Source organism: Saimiri boliviensis, chromosome 16 (genome assembly GCF_048565385.1).
Source record: "Saimiri boliviensis isolate mSaiBol1 chromosome 16, mSaiBol1.pri, whole genome shotgun sequence".
Taxonomy (NCBI): domain Eukaryota; kingdom Metazoa; phylum Chordata; class Mammalia; order Primates; family Cebidae; genus Saimiri; species Saimiri boliviensis.
In genome coordinates, this window is record NC_133464.1 from 17,771,988 (window position 1) to 17,789,289 (window position 17,302).

The following is a 17,302-nucleotide window of genomic DNA, read 5'->3' on the forward strand; positions in this document are numbered from 1 at the left end:
CACGCCCACACACACACAAAAACACTGTAGTACAAAAAGCTAAAGAAAACATAGTATTTTTGTTTTTTAATAGTTTGACATAATTTAAAAAAGAAATTAGTTCCATTGTCTTCACTATATAGAAGACATTGCCTTATTATAAAGTTAACTTCTGCAAAGAAAATTGTGTTTTCCACTTACCTCAGGAATATGTCACTATGGAAAAGAAATCCATAAGGAATCAACTGAAAATATTTGGTGAGGAAAGGATTAAGACAACAGGCTCATGGCTCATGACTAACAGCTTTCCCCTAAGCAATAAGAGGAAAGCAAGTGGAAAAAAATGTCACCAGAAGTGATGTTCAAGTTGCTTCCTGCCTTAACGCTTTGTAAATAGCAAATGGGCTTTTTAAATAACTTGATGAAGTTTATACAGCTCCCACTGTCTTCTGTCTCATTAAATGACAAACCCATTCTTTAAATTGCTCAAGCCGAAGGTACTGGTGGCTTTGTCTTTCCTGGATGCCTCTCTTGATTTACAGCTCACATCCAGTATATCAGCAGATCCTATCAGCTGTACCTTCAGATACATCATGTGTCAGATTCTTATCAACCTTCTATAATTGTTGCCTTTTAACTTTTATTTAATTTCCCAAGAAATTCTGCAGTAGTACTCAGTAGTTTAAGCTGATTGTATATTGATGGAACCTTAGAGATTTTATTTTAATTTCTTTGCAGATGAATAAATTAAGATACGCATACACCCTACACGTAAAACAAATTATGTGATATCTATATGTCCTACTGCTAGTATAGGATACTATACTATATAATAGAGTATATTCTCTTATGCCTATAAAGCACACTAGTCTGCTATGTAGTTTTCATAGTGGTAATGTAATTAGATCTTTTGTCAAAACATTTATGTAATTTTTTTGACAAACTTCTTGTGAGCCATCAGAATGTCTTTCAACAATTTTTATTTAAATTTCTGATTGAGATATTTGTATTAAGCAATTAATTACTAGTTACGTAAGTTGTGATATGTCATTTCACTTGATCTTGTCTAAATTAAACTTCCAGTACTTAGTAGGACTCTGCTTTTTGTAAAATGTATTTTGTTTGCCCTAGTGACACAGCATTGTCCTTATGTTTCCAGGAGCATGGCCTTTCATTAACAAAATTTGCTTAAATTTTTAGTGTAATAATCCCAAAACAAAAGAACCCAAACTAAAAGCTGCTGCCAGAATTGTCCCAGAATGGGTGGAGTATGATGCTGAGATAAGACAACTATTGGATCATCTTGAAAACAAGAAGAAAGATGCAAGTAAGTCATTGACTGTTGTGATGTCTGAACCGTATGTTGCATTGAGATTAGGATAGACCACAGACTCATTTCTTAGTGAAGTTATCAAATGATTAAGAATTTCTTTTTAAAAGTCTGTGACATAATTTAAAGATGTATTTTTGTGTAGAGTAAGCTTACAAGTTTAAAGCATGGATAATCTGTTTCCCCATGGATACAGCTTCAGCTGTTATCTCTGTATAGATAGGTAGTATAATGTTAGTTTCCTGACACAAGATGGAAATGGAAAATAAAAGTAAAAGGAGTGTTTGTCTATAAGGTTACACTGTATTTCCTAAATGTGAAAATTTGAGCAAGTCCTAAAAATTAATAAAAGCCTTACATAGCTAACTAAAAATATCACTTCCTAGCTCTGAAGTTAATCTCATATATAACACAGGTTTCCCCAGGTGTTCATGGTTCTGTCATGGGCTGGAGAATGACTTGGATTGGAGTTGCTTCCATTTCTTTTATGAAAAAAAAAAAAATGTGGTTACCTTGGTGTTTCATTGCCCTACATAAGTGTTCGACAAATGAGCCGAATTTGTTTTTTGAAGCTGATACAAACTTCTCGATTGCCTCTTAATTCTCTTTCTCGATCATTGTTGCTTGTGTCTCCCTATTCTCTTTTAAAAAGCGCCCTGAACTCCTATTGTGTTCTGGTCAGTGTGTTAGAGACTTTCACTGGATTATATTTACTAATACTCTCAATAATTCTTCCTAGTGGTTCAGAATACAGTTCTCATTTTCCTCAGCTTTACTGTTTAGGGAAGCCAGAATGATTATGTATAAACTTTCTCATATAAACCTGAAGTTGTTTCATCTTGACTTACTGTTTTCCTTTTAAAAAAAAGTTTTCTTGGTATGTCTGAGAAGTTCATTATTTAAAAGACACCTGTGTATATACAATAATTTAGTATAGCTAAAGATACCATTTCAGTTCACAAGGAAAAAATTATTCTGTAAGTTGTATGATATAATTCCTTTTAGAGGTAGAGAAACAGGGTGACAAAGGGAGGAGGGAGAAAAGGAAAGAAAACAAAAAGAAGAAAGGAAAATTACCTCAACAAAAAACATTTTTTCTTATATATAAGTGCATCTTATCAAATTGGGAAAGAGTTGACAGGTTAATAATAATGAGCATTCGTGAGAATGTTAGAAAGTTAGCATTTTTATATAAGAATACATGTAGTAGCTATGTAAGTTAAGGAAATTTTATATGTATAAAAACTTAAAATGTATATACCTTTAGACCCAGCAATTCACTTCAAGATACTTTAGAAAGAAAAATGATGTGTATATTGATATGTTTATTATGGCATCATTTTTAACAATGAAATAGAAATCAGTCCATCAATAGACAATTGGTTACATAAACATTGATACATACAAACAATGGAATATAGTGTGGCCTTTCAAGAGAAACAAGGTAGAAGCATATTTTTAAGTTAAAAAATAGGTTATGAAGCAATATTTATAATACAATTGATCTCATTTCCATTAAAGAAAAATCATAGGTCTGTATGTGTTTGTGTTTTGATATGTATATAAATAAGAAAGAGAAGTTTTACAGAAGAGATTTTTTGAACTTAATTTTTAGTTACAAATGTAAGACATGTATATTTTAAACACTACAACAACGTGAAAGTATAAGAATAAAATTGGAAGCCCTCTTTTACTTACTCAAACCTAGAGAAGCAATCATATTTGAGGATTTTTAACCATAATAAGTTTGCATGTCAATATGCTGAGACACTGGGTTGCAGCAGAGAAAGAGGTTTAATCATAGGACTGCCGAATGAGGAAGCAGAAAGAAATTCAAGTCTGTGTCTCTGAGCACTTTGAGACTAGTGATTTTTAAGGGTTTTGGAGGGGGCCAAAGTATGAAGAGCATTGATCGGTCAAAGAGTGCAGAGCAGAGCCATAGTATAGGGAGATGAAGAAACTATATTCTCATGCTGAATTGATTACTTTGTGGGGGTTCTTCAAACTGGTTGGTGTCAGCTGTTCTGCTGGAACTCAGAATCTGCTTAGGAAATTTTTAAAAACCTTATGATTCTGATGTCAGAAATTCTATATACAAGAATAGTGGGGATGCAAATGGTCAGTATCTAGTGCTAAGTAACTTTCAGTTATAAGAAAGTGGCTCAAAGTGCTGCCTGATTAATAATTAACCAAATTTCTATCCAGAATTCTTGTTTAACTCTATGAGGATGGCTTCAGATGTGGTGTAATATATTACAAATATAAATATATTACAAATATAAATATACATTGCAAGTACACCAGCAGACACCAAAACTTTACACTTTTTGCAAAATATCTATTTGTCTGATATTAAAAATGCAGCTTTTATGTGGGTGCAGGATTACAATAAGAAAGGCGTACCTGTAGACTAATACAATTCAATAAAAATGTCATTATGTGACAACTTAAAGCAAAAGTAGGTGTAGGATCTAAAGCTGGAGAATTTAATGTCAGCAATGAATGGTTTGATAATGTTAGGAAGGTTTGGATTTTAAAAGTCAAGCTAATAGGAAAAGCAGCTTCTGCCAACCAAGAGGCAGCAGACAAGTTCCCAGATGCCATTAAGAAAATCACCTGAGCAGCTCAGGTGGCAAGAGGAGTAGCAGCAGCCAAGCAGCCCACCTTTAGTAAGGGTCTCAATGTGCTGCAGGCTGCAGGCACTTGGCACACACCCTCCCTGCTGCCAGGATGCCAAGAGGAAGGTCGGTTCCACTGAAGGGGCAGCAAAGGAAGAGCCCAAGAGAGGAGATCTGTGCACTTGTCAGCTAATCCTGCCCTTGCAAAAGTGGAAACTAAGCCAGAGAAGGCAGCAGAAAAGGATATATCTTCAGACAGAAACGTTCCAACAAAAAGGAAAGGAGGAGCAAAGGGAAAACAGACTGAAGTAGCTAACCATGAAAATAAAGAAAAAGATTTGCCTGCATAAAATGGAGAAATTAAAACCAAGGAGAATTCAGCCTCCAATGAAGATGAAGAGAAAGAAGCTAAGTCTGATTAATATTATATACCATGTCTTATCAGTGGTTTCTGTCTCCCTTCTTGTACAATCCAGAGGAATATTTTTATCAACTATTTTGTATGCAAATTTTTGGTAGCTCTAGAAACATTTTTAAGAAGGAGGGAATATCACCTCATCCCATTTTTTAAGTGTAAATGGCTTTTTTAAAACAGTGAATCATTCACCGGTTGTTTATTTTTAGTTACAACCAGAAAATAGTGTGGGATATTGAATTATGGAAGGCTTTGACTATCTTCGGTGTCAGGTTAGCATTCCATAGATTGGGGGTCAGTTTTTATATCTTATAATAGAAAGCCAACTAAACAGCAGTATGGAGTCACAGACCTGTACTGAATGTCTTGAACATTTTAAATTACATTTTTTTTGTATTTTAAGTTCTGGGATACATGTGCAGAACATGCCAGTTTGTTACATAGTTATACACATGCCATGGTGGTTGACTGCATTCATCACCCCGTCATCAACATTAGGTATTTCTCCTAATGCTATCATGAAGTCATGAAGTCCTTGCCTATGCCTGTATCCTGAATGATATTGCCTAGGTTTTCTTTTAGGATTTTTGTGGTTTTAGGTCTTAGGTTTAAATCTTTAATCTGTCTAGAGTTGATTTTTGTATAAGATGTAAGGAAGTGATCCAGTTTCATTTTTCTGCATATGGCTAGCAAGTTTTCTCAACACCATTTATTAAATAGGGAATCCTTTCCCCATTTCTTGTTTTTGTCAGCTTTGTCAAAGATCAGATGGCTGTAGATGTGTGGCATTATTTCTGAGGCCTCTGTTCTGTTCCATTGGTCTATATCTCTGTTTTGGTACTGTTGCTATGCTGTTTTGATTACTGGAGCATTGTAGTATAGTTTGAAGTCAGGTATTGTGATGCCTCCAGCTTCGTTTTTTGGTTTGTGGTTTTTTGGTTTTTTTTCCCCACCTTAGGATTGTCTTAGCTATGTGAGCTCTTTTTTGCTCCCATATGAAATTTAAGGTGGTTTTTTTCCAATTCTGTGAAGAAAGTCAATGGTAGCTTGATGTGGGATGGTGGGGGATAGCATTGAATCTATAAATTACTTTGGACAGTATGGCCATTTTCACGATATTGATTCTTCCTAACCATGAGCATAGAATGTTTTCCCATATGTTTGTGTACTCTCTTATTTCGTTGAGCAGTGGTTTGTAGTTCTCCTTGAAGAGATCTTTTACATCCCTTGTTAGTTATATTCCTAGATATTTTACTCTGTCGGAATTGTGAATGGGAGTTCACTCATGATTTGGCTGTTTGTCTGTTACTGGTTTATAGGAATTCTTGTGATTTTTGCACATTGTTTTTGAATCCTGAGACTTTGCTGAAGTTGCTTATCAGCTTAAGGAAATGTTGGACTTAGATGATGGGGTCTTATACAATTATGTCATCTGTAAATAGAGACAGTTTGACTTCTTCTTTTCCTAATTGAATACCCTTTATTTCTTTTTCTTGCCTGATTGCCCTGGCCAGAACTTTTCAATACTATGTTGAATAAGAGTAGTGAGAGAGGGCATCCTTGTCTTGTGCCAGTTTTCAAAGGGAATGGTTCTAGTTTTTGCCCATTCAGTATGGTATTGGCTGTGGGTTTGTCATAAGCGCTCTTATTATTTTGAGATATGTTCCATTGATACCTAGTTTACAAGAATTTTTAGCATAAAGTGCTGTTGAATTTTGCCAGAGGCCTTCTCTGCATCTATTGAGATGATCATGTGGTTTTTGTCTTTGGTTCTGTTTATGTGATGGATCATGTTTATTGATTTGCATATGTTGAACCAGCCTTGCATCCCAGGGATGAAGCTGACTTGATCATGACAGATAAGCTTTTAGATGTGCTGTTGGATTTGGTTTGCCAGTATTTTATTGAGGATTTTCGTTTGGATGTTCATCAGGGTTATTGGCCTGCAATTTTCTTTTTTAGTTGTGCTTCTCCCAGGTTTTGGTATCAGGATGATGCTGGCCTCGTAAAATGAATTAGAGAGGAGTCTCTGTTTTTCTGTTGTTTGGAATTGTTTCAGAAGGAATGGTACCAGCTCCTCTTTGTACCTCTGGTAGAATTCGGCTGTGAACTCTTCTAGTCCTGGGCTCTTTTTCGTTGGTAGGCTATTAATTGCTGCCTCAATTTTAGACTTTGTTACTGGTCTATTCAGGTATTTGACTTCTTCCTGGTTTAGTCTTGGGAGGGTGTAAGTGTCCAAGAATTTATCCATTTCTTCTAGATTTTCTGGTTTATTTGCATAGAGTTGTTTGTAATAATCTCTGATGATATTTTGTATTCCTGTGGAATCAGTGGTGATATCCCCTTTATCATTTTTTATTGCATCTATTCGGTTCTTCTCTCTTTTCTTTTTTATTAGTCTGGCTATAAAAAAGAAAAGAGAGAAGAATCGAATAGATGCAATAAATTGAGTTTTGAGTTTGTTTGCTTTTGCTCCTCCAATTCTTTTAGTTGTGATGTGAGGGTGTCAATTTTAGATCTTTCCTCTTTTCTATTGTGGGCATTTAATGCTATAAATTTCCCTCTACATATTGCTTTAAATGTGTCCCAGAGATTCCGGTACGTTGTGTCTTGTGCTCATTGGTTTCAAAGAACATCTTTATTTCTGCCTTCATTTCATTATTTATCCAGTAGTCATTCAGAAATGGATTGTTCAGTTTCCATGTAGATGTGCGGTTTTGACTGTTTCTTAATCCTGAGTTCTAATTTGATTGCATTGTGGTCTGAGAGACTACTTGTTATTTTCATTCTTTTGCCTTTCCTGATGAGTATTTTACTTCCAATTATGTGGTCAGTTTTAGAATAAGTACGATGTGGTGCTGAGAAGAATGTCTATTTTGTTGATTTGAGGTCGAGAGTTCTGTAGATGTCTATTAGGTCCACTTGGTCCAGATCTGAGTTCAAGTCCTGTGTACCCTTGTTAATTTTCTGTCTTGTTGATCTGTCTGATATTGTTGGTAGGGTGTTAAAGTCTCCCATTATTACTGTGTGAGAGTCTAAGTCTCTTTGAAGGTCTCTAAGAACTTGCTTTATGAATCTGGGTGCTCCTGTATTGGGTGCATATATATTTATGATAGTTAGCTCTTCTTGTTGCATTGATCCATTTGGCATTGTGTAACACCTTTCTTTGTCTCTTTTAATCTTTGTTGGTTTAGTCTGTTTTAACAGAGACTAGAATTGCAACCTCTGTTTTTTCTTTTTTCCTTTCGTTTTGCTTAATAAATCTTCCTCCATCCCTTTATTTTGAGCCTATATATGTCTTTGCATATGAGATGGATCTCCTGAATACAGCACACCAATGGGTCTTGACTCCTTATCCAATTTGCCAGTCCATGTCTTCTAATTGGGGCACTTAGCCCATTTACATTTAAGGTTACTATTGTTATCTGTGAATTTCATCCTGCCATTATGATGCTAGCTGGTTGTTTTGCCTGTTAGTGGATGCAGTTTCTTCATGGTGTCGCTGGCCTTTACAATTTGGTATATTTTTGTAGTGGCTGGTACTGGTTGTTCTTTTCTATGTTTTGTGCTTCCTTCAGGAGCTCTTGTAAGGCATGCCTGGTGGTGCCAGAATCTCTCAGCATTTGCTTGTCTGTAAAGGATTTTATTTCTCCTTCACTTATGACGCTTAGTTTGGCTGGATATGAAATTTGGGTTGAAAATTCTTTTCTTTAAGGATGTTGAATTTTGGCCTCTACTGTCTTCTGGCTTGTAGGGTTTCTGTTGAGAGATTGGCCATGAGTCCGATGCACTTCCCTTTGTGAGTAACCTGACCTTTCTCTCTGGCCGCCCTTAGCATTTTTTCCTTCATTTCAACCCTGGTGAATCTGACAATTATGTGTCTTGGGGTTGCTCTTTTCAAGGTGTATCTTAGTGGTGGTCTCTGTATTTCCTGAATTTGAATGTTGGCCTGCCTTGCTAGGTTGAGAAAGTTTTCCTGGATAATATCCTGAAGAGTGTTTTCCAATTTTGTTTCATCCTCCCCATCACTTTCAGGTACACTGATCAAATGTAGATTTGGTCTTTTCATGTAATCCCATATTTCATGTAATCCTATAATGAAAAAATCCCAAATTTGTCCATTTTTCACTCTTTTCTCTCTAATCTTGTCTTCTCATTTTATTTAATTGAGTTGATCTTCAGTCTCTGATATCCTTTCTTCTGTTTGATCAATTCAGCTATTGAAACTTGTATATGCTTCACGAAGTTCTCATGCTGTCTTTTTCAGCTTCATCAGATTGTTTATGTTATTCTCTAAGCTGGTTATTCTGGGTAGCATTTTGTCTAACCTTCTTTCAAGGTTCTTAGTTTCCCTGCATTGGGTTAGAATACACTCCTTTAGCTCACAGAAGTTTGTTATTACCCACCTTCTGAAGCCTGCTTCTGTTAGTGCATCAAACTCATTCTCCATCCAGTTTTTTTTTCCCTTGCTGGTTAAGAGATGTGATCCCTTGGAGGAGAAGAGGCATTCTGGGTTTTGGAGTCTTCAGCTTTTTTGCTCTGGTTTCTTTACATCTTCATTAGATTTATCTACCTTTGGTCTTTGAGGTTGGTGATCTTTGGATGCGATCTCTGAGTGGACATCCTTTCTGTTGATGTTGAAACTATTTCTTCTGTTTGTTAGTTTTCCTTCTAACAGGCCCCTCTGTGGCAGGTCTACTGGAGTTTGCTGGAGGTTCACTCCAGACCCTGCTTGCCTGGGAATCACCAGTAGGGGCTGCAGAACAGCAAAGATTGCTGCTACTCCTTCCTCTGGGAACTTCATCCCAAAGGGTACCCACCAGATGCCAGCCAGAGCTCTCCTGTATGAAGTGTCTTGTCGGCCACTACTGGGAGGTATCTCCCAGTCAGGATACATGGGGATCAGGAAGCCACTTGAGGAGGTGGCCTGTCTCTTATCAGAGTTCACACACTGTGCTTGGAGATCCCCTGCTCTCTTCAGAGCTGCCAGGCAGGGACGTTTAAGTCGACTGAATCTGTACCCACAACCACCCCTTTTCTCAGGTGCTCTGTCCCAGGAAGGTGGGGGTTTATTTATAAGTCCCTGATGTTCTGCTGCCTTTTTTCAGAGATGCCCTGCCCAGTGAGGAGGGAGTCTAGTGACACAGTCTGCCTGCAGAGGCCTTGCTGAGCTGCCTTGGGCTCTGCCCAGTTTGAACTTCCTGGCAACTTTGTTTACACTGTAAGTTTAAAACTGCCTACCTGAGCCTCAGCAATGGTGGATACCCCTCCCTCCACCAAGCTTGAATATTCCAGATCAAGCTTAGACTGCTGTCCTGGCTGCAAAAATTTCAAGCCAGTGGATCTTAGCTTGCTGGTCTTTGAGGGGTGGGAGCCGCCAGGCCAGATCCCTTGACTCCCTGGCGTCAGCCCCCTTTCCAGGGGAGTGAATGGTTCTGTCTTGCTGGCATTCCAGGTGCCACTGGGGTATGAGTAAAAAAACTGCTTCGGCTAGCTTAGTGTCTTAGTTTTGTGGGGGAAACCCAGGGCCCTGGTGTCGTAGACACCAGAGGGAATCTCCTAGTCTGCTGGTTGTGAAGACTGTTGGAAAAGTGCAGTATCTAGGTCGGAGTGCAGAGGACGGTCCCTAACGGCTTCCCTTGGCTAAGAGAGGGAGTTCCCCAGCCCCTTGTGCTTCCTGGGTGAGGCAATACCCCACCTTGCTTTGGCTTGCCCTCCTTGGGCTGTACCTACTGTCCAGCCAGTCCCAATGGGTTGAATTAAGTACCTCAGTTGGAAATGTGGAATCACCCGCCTTCTGCATCAGTCTTGCTGGGAGCTGCGCACCGGAGCTGTTCCTATTCGGCCATCTTGCCAGCAATCTCTATTCTTCTTTTATGGTTTCATTGATTTTTCTAATATCCCCTGAAAATACCAATTAGAATTGTTTTAAGTATCATTTTAGTTCTTTTCAGCTCCTTTTTGTTTCCTTACGGTAAGCTATTTTATGTGTTCATCTTGGCCCTTTTTTTGTTTGTTTGTTTTCTTATTGGTCTTCCTAAAAAACCTAGAGATCTTTGGCTGTTTGTGCTTACATTTAAGAATAAAATATTAGATTGATCAATATAATAACTGGTGTTGTTTCCTCTGCCAGAGTTTAAATGTGTTTCTTTCTCCAATAGGCTTCTTCCCCAAATGGGAGAGATAATTACCAATTAACCCATGGTGACAACTGGCAGGCCTCCTTCTAGGTGAATGGTCATGGAACAGATCAAAGCCCATCCTACATGCTATTTGGGCTAAAAGCCCAAATGAGGGTGCCTTACTCAAGAGCAGACACCCACATAAAAATACCTCTTTCCCTCTGTCTCGCACCCTTTATTTCTCCCTTTTTGTCTCTCTTTGAGAACTGTTCCATTTGCTTTCAAGAATAGACTTCCACTTTTTATCTTAGGATAAATACCAGGCTGTCAGTTTCTCTCTTGGATTCAGAAGAAGAAGAGTGGGGAGCTGACAGGCATGGATTTTCCACAGACAGTCCTTCATTTGTTTCACTGTCTGACTCACTATCCACTGGTGTTCCTGTTAGTAGCCTCTTCCAGCCTCCTCCATCAGGAAAGCCAGCTCATCATCTCAGCTGTGCATTCTGGGATGAAGTTGTTTTATGCAGTCTATCCCTGTTTCCCATTTCTTGAGATTCATTTATAGCTTTGCCCCAACAGTTTCTTGTAACCACTTCCCTCATTCTCATTATTGTTTTTTCCTTTTACGTTTATCTTTTCAGTAGAATTTAGTGAAGAAACATAGTCTGCCATCTTGAATTGTAGAACAGCATGCATTTTAATTAAAATCAGTTGGTATGTGACAGCTCAGTGATGCAGAGACCATTGTGCTGAGAGTCTTCATTAGAATTGTGCTTGCGTTGATGTAGTACTTAAGTCACTGTGCTGTGTCCTCCCATATTAGACAATGACTGTATACTAATATGTCCTCTACTTTCTGTTGTTCCATTACATTAAGGATAGAACACTATATTCACAGTGAATAATCTGTTAGTATTCTTCAAGACCTCTTATCTGCCAGGCAGGATGCTAGATCCTAAAGGTAAGAAAGATAAGTAAGGTGTGTTCCTTATCCTCATAGACTCATGGGAGCTCACAGTCTAGGTGGATTTAAAAGACAAGTAGTTGTGATACAATATAATAGTCATCACAAGTAGTTTAAAAGATGAGTAGCTGTGATACAATATAATAGACATCACAGTGTACAAAGAGCTCTTCTCATGTTGCGTAATGAAGCATATAGGTACTGAACTAGCAAGTAAAGGATCCTCAGTCAACATCGGTCCTTCCTCATATGTAAGTAATATTTAAGATAATTTTATGTTTAAGATTCCAGGAACTAAATAAACTTTTCTCCCCTACAGTTTTAACACATGATGAACTCTAGCACTGGTTTATATCAGAAGGAAGGTGAAAGCATGACAGGAAATCTTCCGCCTGCTGGGGAAGTGTGTGTGGAGCCACTGCTCAGACTATTTGGAAGTCTCATTAAGATCAGTGACATATTCATTTTTTAAAATGATCATTATTTAAAACATATGTATTTAATGTATTGAATAAGTTTAAGTTTTATAATAAATGACCATTGAGTATTTAAAACCTGATCGTTCCTTTTTCCTGATAACCAGTTAAAGTTTGATGTTTTGCCAGATAGCTCAGGTACCTGACTAGCTGGTGTTTATCAAACTGTAGCCTTTTATATCTTGTTTTATGTGCATCTACATTTCCTTATTCACAAAATGCATTTAAAATTACAGAAATGCATTTAGGCTGGGTGCGGTGACTCATGCCTCCTAAAGTAATCCCAGCACTTTAGGAGGCCAAGGCAGGTGGATCACCTGAGGTCAGGAGTTCGAGACCAACCTGGCCAACATGACGGAACACTGTCTGTACTAAAAATACAGAAAATTAGCTGGGTGTGGTGATGGGTGCCTGTAATCCCAGCTACTTGGGAGGCTGAGGCAGGAGAATTGCTTGAACCTGGGAGGCAGAGGTTGCAGTGAGCCGAGGTCATGCCATTGCACTACACCCTGAGTGACAGAGTGAGACTCTGTCTCAAAAAATAATTAAAAAATCAAATTACCTAAATGCATTTAAAATTACAGGAACCCATTTTGTATTTTTTTCCTCCTGAGACAATAGTAAATAGTAATTAAGACCATTTGTACCTTAACTATTGTTTTAACATGGAAGTAAAATTGTTACACAGTAATCATTTATCTTAAACCATATGATGTTTTAATCTTATGTGGTATTTGGTATTTGGATTTTTTAATGTTTCTAATTTTATTGCATAAAAAGTATTTATGGGTATGTGGGATGTATGTGTATTGTTTTTTTAAAAGGATGAGGTACTTTTATGGGAACTTAAGTAAGGATGTAAACAGTTTGTTTTCCTGATGTATACTAATAATAATAGATGAATAAGACTAGTAAACGTTTAAAAACTATCCAACTATTCTAAAATCATAGGATCATGGGATTGGAAGAGAACTCAGTGCCATCTGGACCCCATCCTATGAAAAGTCTGATTCATTAAGTCTAAAGCAAGCTTGGTAAATCATTATGATTTAAAAAGCTCTCCTGGTGGTTCTGTAATAAGACAAGTTTGAGAAACATTTAATAGAGTTTGGCCCCCAGCCAATGTGCCAGCCCCTTTTCTAAGGCGCCACCTGTAAAGCTGAGGCTCAAGCCATCTTGGAAATTCCAGGACAACAGGGAACTCTCTACCTCTAGAGACAGGCTGGTCCATCTTTGGACAGCTCTGTACACACATTTCAATCATAAGCCAGAAGCTCACTCCTGTGTGCTCTTCAGAACAAGGCTGATCCTTCTGTATTAGCTGATGGGAAGAGTATTATTTTAACTCTATGGGCTATATTTGACAGAACAGCTCATAGAGTTAAAATACTACTCTTCCCATCAGCTCCATTCCTTCCTAATAAGAGAGTGCCTGCCTCTCCCTCTCTCTCTCCCAGTCATCCTTCCTTTGTTGTTTGTGTTTATATTAAAATGGCCTGCTTTGGTGGAACTAGGTTATTCTTGTGAGTTCACAGTATCCTACAGGGTACTCTCAGAGGCTGGAGCAGTAAGTGGTCCTGGGGCAGCCAACACCATGGTGCTCTCCGCTCACCCCTCTTGGGAGTCAGCAGTAGCTGGAGATTGGTGAGGTAAGACTTTGTAAGTTTCTAGGTCAGGCCAGATGCTCCACCCAGCTACCCAGAGGTCCGCTGCGGTGGCTGGAGCACAAACCCTGATGACTGTAAGATGATACTTTGCTTTCCTTTGCTACCACCCTGTCTTCACTTCTATGAGAATATTATAGAAAGAATGATCAGCTGGAAAGAGACACTGGATTCCTACTTCTATTACCTACTCCTTCCCCAGTATTCTAGATCCCATATTTTCATGGAGTATTAAGCTAAAATTGCAGAACAGTGTAAACAGTCTTGATGGCCCCCCTTCCTGTTGGTATCTTGCGATCTGAGTGGCCAGTTTACGTTTCATTTCCAGGTGATGGAAACTTTATATCAGAAAATCCAGATTTATAAATAAGGTATTTCTTTACAGTGAGATATTTTAATTAGATGGCTGGTTTTAAAAATGCTGTTATGTCAAGAGCTGTCATGCATACAAACTGCTGTGCCATACAGAAACGTACCTCCTCAGGGACACATTACATAACTGAACCATAGGTCTTGCTTGAGTATCTGGTAACATTTGGAGAGAAAGCCGTTCAGTTCCATTGTCCTGGAGATGCTGAACAAATATAGTGCAGCGGCTTTCACAGTCTATTCAGGATCCCGAATTCTGGTTCTCGGCTGCAGGCCTTACGTCAAGTCTTAACAAAAATCAAATCCTGGAAGTAGTGGAGATCAGGGGGATGGGGGAAACTATTTTCTAACTATGAGAAGTCATATAGCTCTTCTTTCTGCCTTCTTAGAAAAAGTGTCAGAACAGTTTAAGAATGAGAAGCATTTCTGCTTGACCCACAGTGACGTGTGAGCTTTATGTGGAAAGTAGACCCAGAATCTGAGCATTAAGACCATCCAAAGTCTTCATTCACCTCCAACAATTAGGTCCAAGAGGTTTTATTTTGGAAGTGCCTATCATTTGACTCCAGTTACCCTCAAGTTCCTAGAAAACAACATAGCTTCTAGAAGAATAGCACCACATACCTCCAAAATGCACTTCAAGCTATGTCAGCCTGGAGTTAGGATAACATCAGGCTTTTAGTATTAAACATGTAGTCTGACACAGGTAGTACCTGCCCGTAGAAATGCTTGTTTTCCTGTGCCAGGTCCTGACTCCAGCACCTGAGAAGCAACCAGACAAGAAACTGCCACTACCCAGAAGAGGCTCCAGGGACCCAGCAGAATACTTTCAGAGGCAGGAGGTACAGGGCAAGTCAGATGAACACGTGGATCCTGTGTCTCAGATCCATAGTTTCAGAGATGAAGTGAAAGGTGCTGATGGCCCCATGCAAGCACAAATTATGACCCAGCCATTGTCTTGCCCACTTCTGTTACTTGACCTCATAGATGGAAGGGGCTCCACTCACTTCCAAAGAACCAGTTGATTGTTTAAGATCTCACATTTGGTAGCAAAGTGAGGAAGAGGAAACATGACCGTCCAGGGCTTTGATGGACAAAGTTCAAATTACAGGCAACTTTGTAAGTTAGAGGGGCTTGATCAGGTGTGCAAGCCCATTCTAGAACCAGTCTTTCTTAAAAGTCTTCAAGTGTTATGGTAATGTGACAGCTGTTCCCCATTTTCTCAGTTTGTTAATCCCATTTACCAAATATAACCTTCTATTTTCTGAGAAATTCTAAGGGAAAGCCTCTTGACTAAGTAACATCTCTTTTTTTTCCAATGTCTCTGTCTCTCTCACAAGGAGCTGCTCTCCTCTTTCTTTCCTTCTGTTAAACTTTCCACTCCTTAACCACCCCCACCTCAAAAAACTATTAACACCTCTATTGTAAAGACATCAGATTTGGAAAATAATCTTGTCCTCTACAGTTCATAATTACTTGAAGTTAAGAAGTTTACTTCAATCACGTGGATCCGTCCAACTATGTAAGGTTTGTATCCTACCTGATGTGATTTTACTTTTAAAATAAAAGGTTTTTATTAGAATTGAAAAATTACTCAGATGTTAAAGATGGGCTTCAAACCAAAACATTATTTGAGTGACGGGTTCCAGATCAACCTTATGTTTAAAGTTTTCAGAAAAAGGAGAGGAGGAATAATTTTCATACTACCTTTAGTGGGAAAGATAAATGTTGAAAGAAATGGAACTAATCCTGTAGTAGAGTGTCTATTCTAGAGCATCAGATGGAAACTACTTTCCATACAAATGGCCTGCAACGGACGCCTGATGCATCTGTCTTCTTCACGTTGGTATGTAGCTTTTCCTTTGTTTCCCCATGGTCTGCTTCCACCAGAAAATGATTTCTAAAAAGTTTCATCTAAATAAGGCCAGTAATGCAGTAGGTCTCTCTGCCCTGAACAGATTGAATATTTCAACAATTCAACCAATAATTTAAGTACCTACTATATGCCAAGCTGCCCTCTTCAGGTTACTAGACAGTATAAATGACAGACATGAATATCCAAATGAAAATGTTGTGAAGGGCAAGTGTCAAGACAGACCTAACAAGTAACATTTCAGGATGAAACCTGAAGGAAGAGTAAGCGTTAGCCAGGAAGAAGGAATAGTATGGAAGGAGTTTTGTTCATTTGAGAACTGAAAGAAGGCCCATGAGGTTGGAGCCTGGGCAACAAGTGAGTTTATGAACCACGTGAAGAGCTTTTGTGATTTGATCCTCAAGCGCAGTGAAGGGCTAACATCTACTCATTAAATCCTAAACTGCTCAGTGAATATTTTTATGCCTGCATTGTCTCCTATTACTTAACTCATAACAGCAGTACTAACTTTTTGGGCAAAAGTTCTAGATTTGCTAATGCTTTTTTTCATTGTACAACGTCCATAATAAATTTCTTAATCTGAGGCCCTGTTCTACAGGGAGAGCCCTGCCTCCATTCTACAGTTGCTTAATGTTTCTGCATTCAGTAGGAGTAACAGATGCTATTTTGTTTGCACAAACATTAAACAACCATAGAGTGAAGTCTTTCTACTTTAACTTGAGGTAACAAAGCCACAAACATTCCAGGAAACAAAAATAGTGCAATGGAGGGTATATATGAAGTGACAGGGTATTAATAAAATTCTAAGAAAACCTGACACAGTGAAATGTGTATAATTTGTTAAAAGAATTATCTTTCTTTTTAAGACAGATTCTTACTGTCACCCAGGCTGAAGTGCAGTGGCATGATCTTGGCTCACTGCAACTTACACCTCCTGGGTTCAAGTGATTCTCCTGCCTGTCTCCTGAATAGCTGAGACTACAGGCATGCACCGTCACATCCAGCTAATTTTTTATATTTTTAGGAGAGATGGAGTTTCATCATGTTGGCTAGGCTGGTCTTGAACTCCTGACCTCAGGTGATCCACCTGCCTTGGCCTCCCAAAATGCTGGGATTACAGGCATGAGCCACCACGCCCAGCCCAAGAATTATCCTTTTAGCAGATACTTTAGAGTGGATTTTTCCTTCTTATACTGGTTTCCCTAAATAGATGTAATTTTGCTCATAAGTATAAAGATGCTTTAGCTCTAAAGTATCTGTTACAAGGATAATTCTTTAGAGATAAAGCATCTTCATACTTGGGAACAAAATTACATCTTATTTAGGGAAACTAGTATATGAAGGAAAAATCCTTTTTAACTGTACCTACAAATGGCACACTGTACGCAAAGATATACCTATATAAATCTGTAATAACAAGGAAGCATATAAATGCCAAGAAGACTTAGAACAGTGTGAAATCCACTCAGAAATGCTGTAAGCAATGGTTTTT

General features: G+C 38.4%; 1 protein-coding gene and 1 pseudogene across 6 annotated transcripts in view; both read left to right on the plus strand.

The window, feature by feature from the left end:
• Nucleotides 1–11,982, plus strand: part of UGGT2 (UDP-glucose glycoprotein glucosyltransferase 2) — a 224,766-nt gene extending 212,784 nt beyond the window's left edge. For 5 of the 6 annotated variants that reach the window (XM_074387527.1, XM_074387528.1, XM_074387529.1 and 2 more), the window contains one exon: nucleotides 1,180–11,982. In XM_074387527.1, the coding sequence (XP_074243628.1) occupies nucleotides 1,180–1,362 (183 nt within the window). In that variant the 3' untranslated portion in view covers nucleotides 1,363–11,982. The remainder of the gene's footprint in view (nucleotides 1–1,179) is intronic. The other variant, XM_003928205.3, reaches the window with a different exon arrangement.
• LOC120365746 (uncharacterized) lies at nucleotides 3,991–11,982 on the plus strand (annotated as a pseudogene).
• Nucleotides 11,983–17,302: the final 5,320 nt, after the last annotated feature.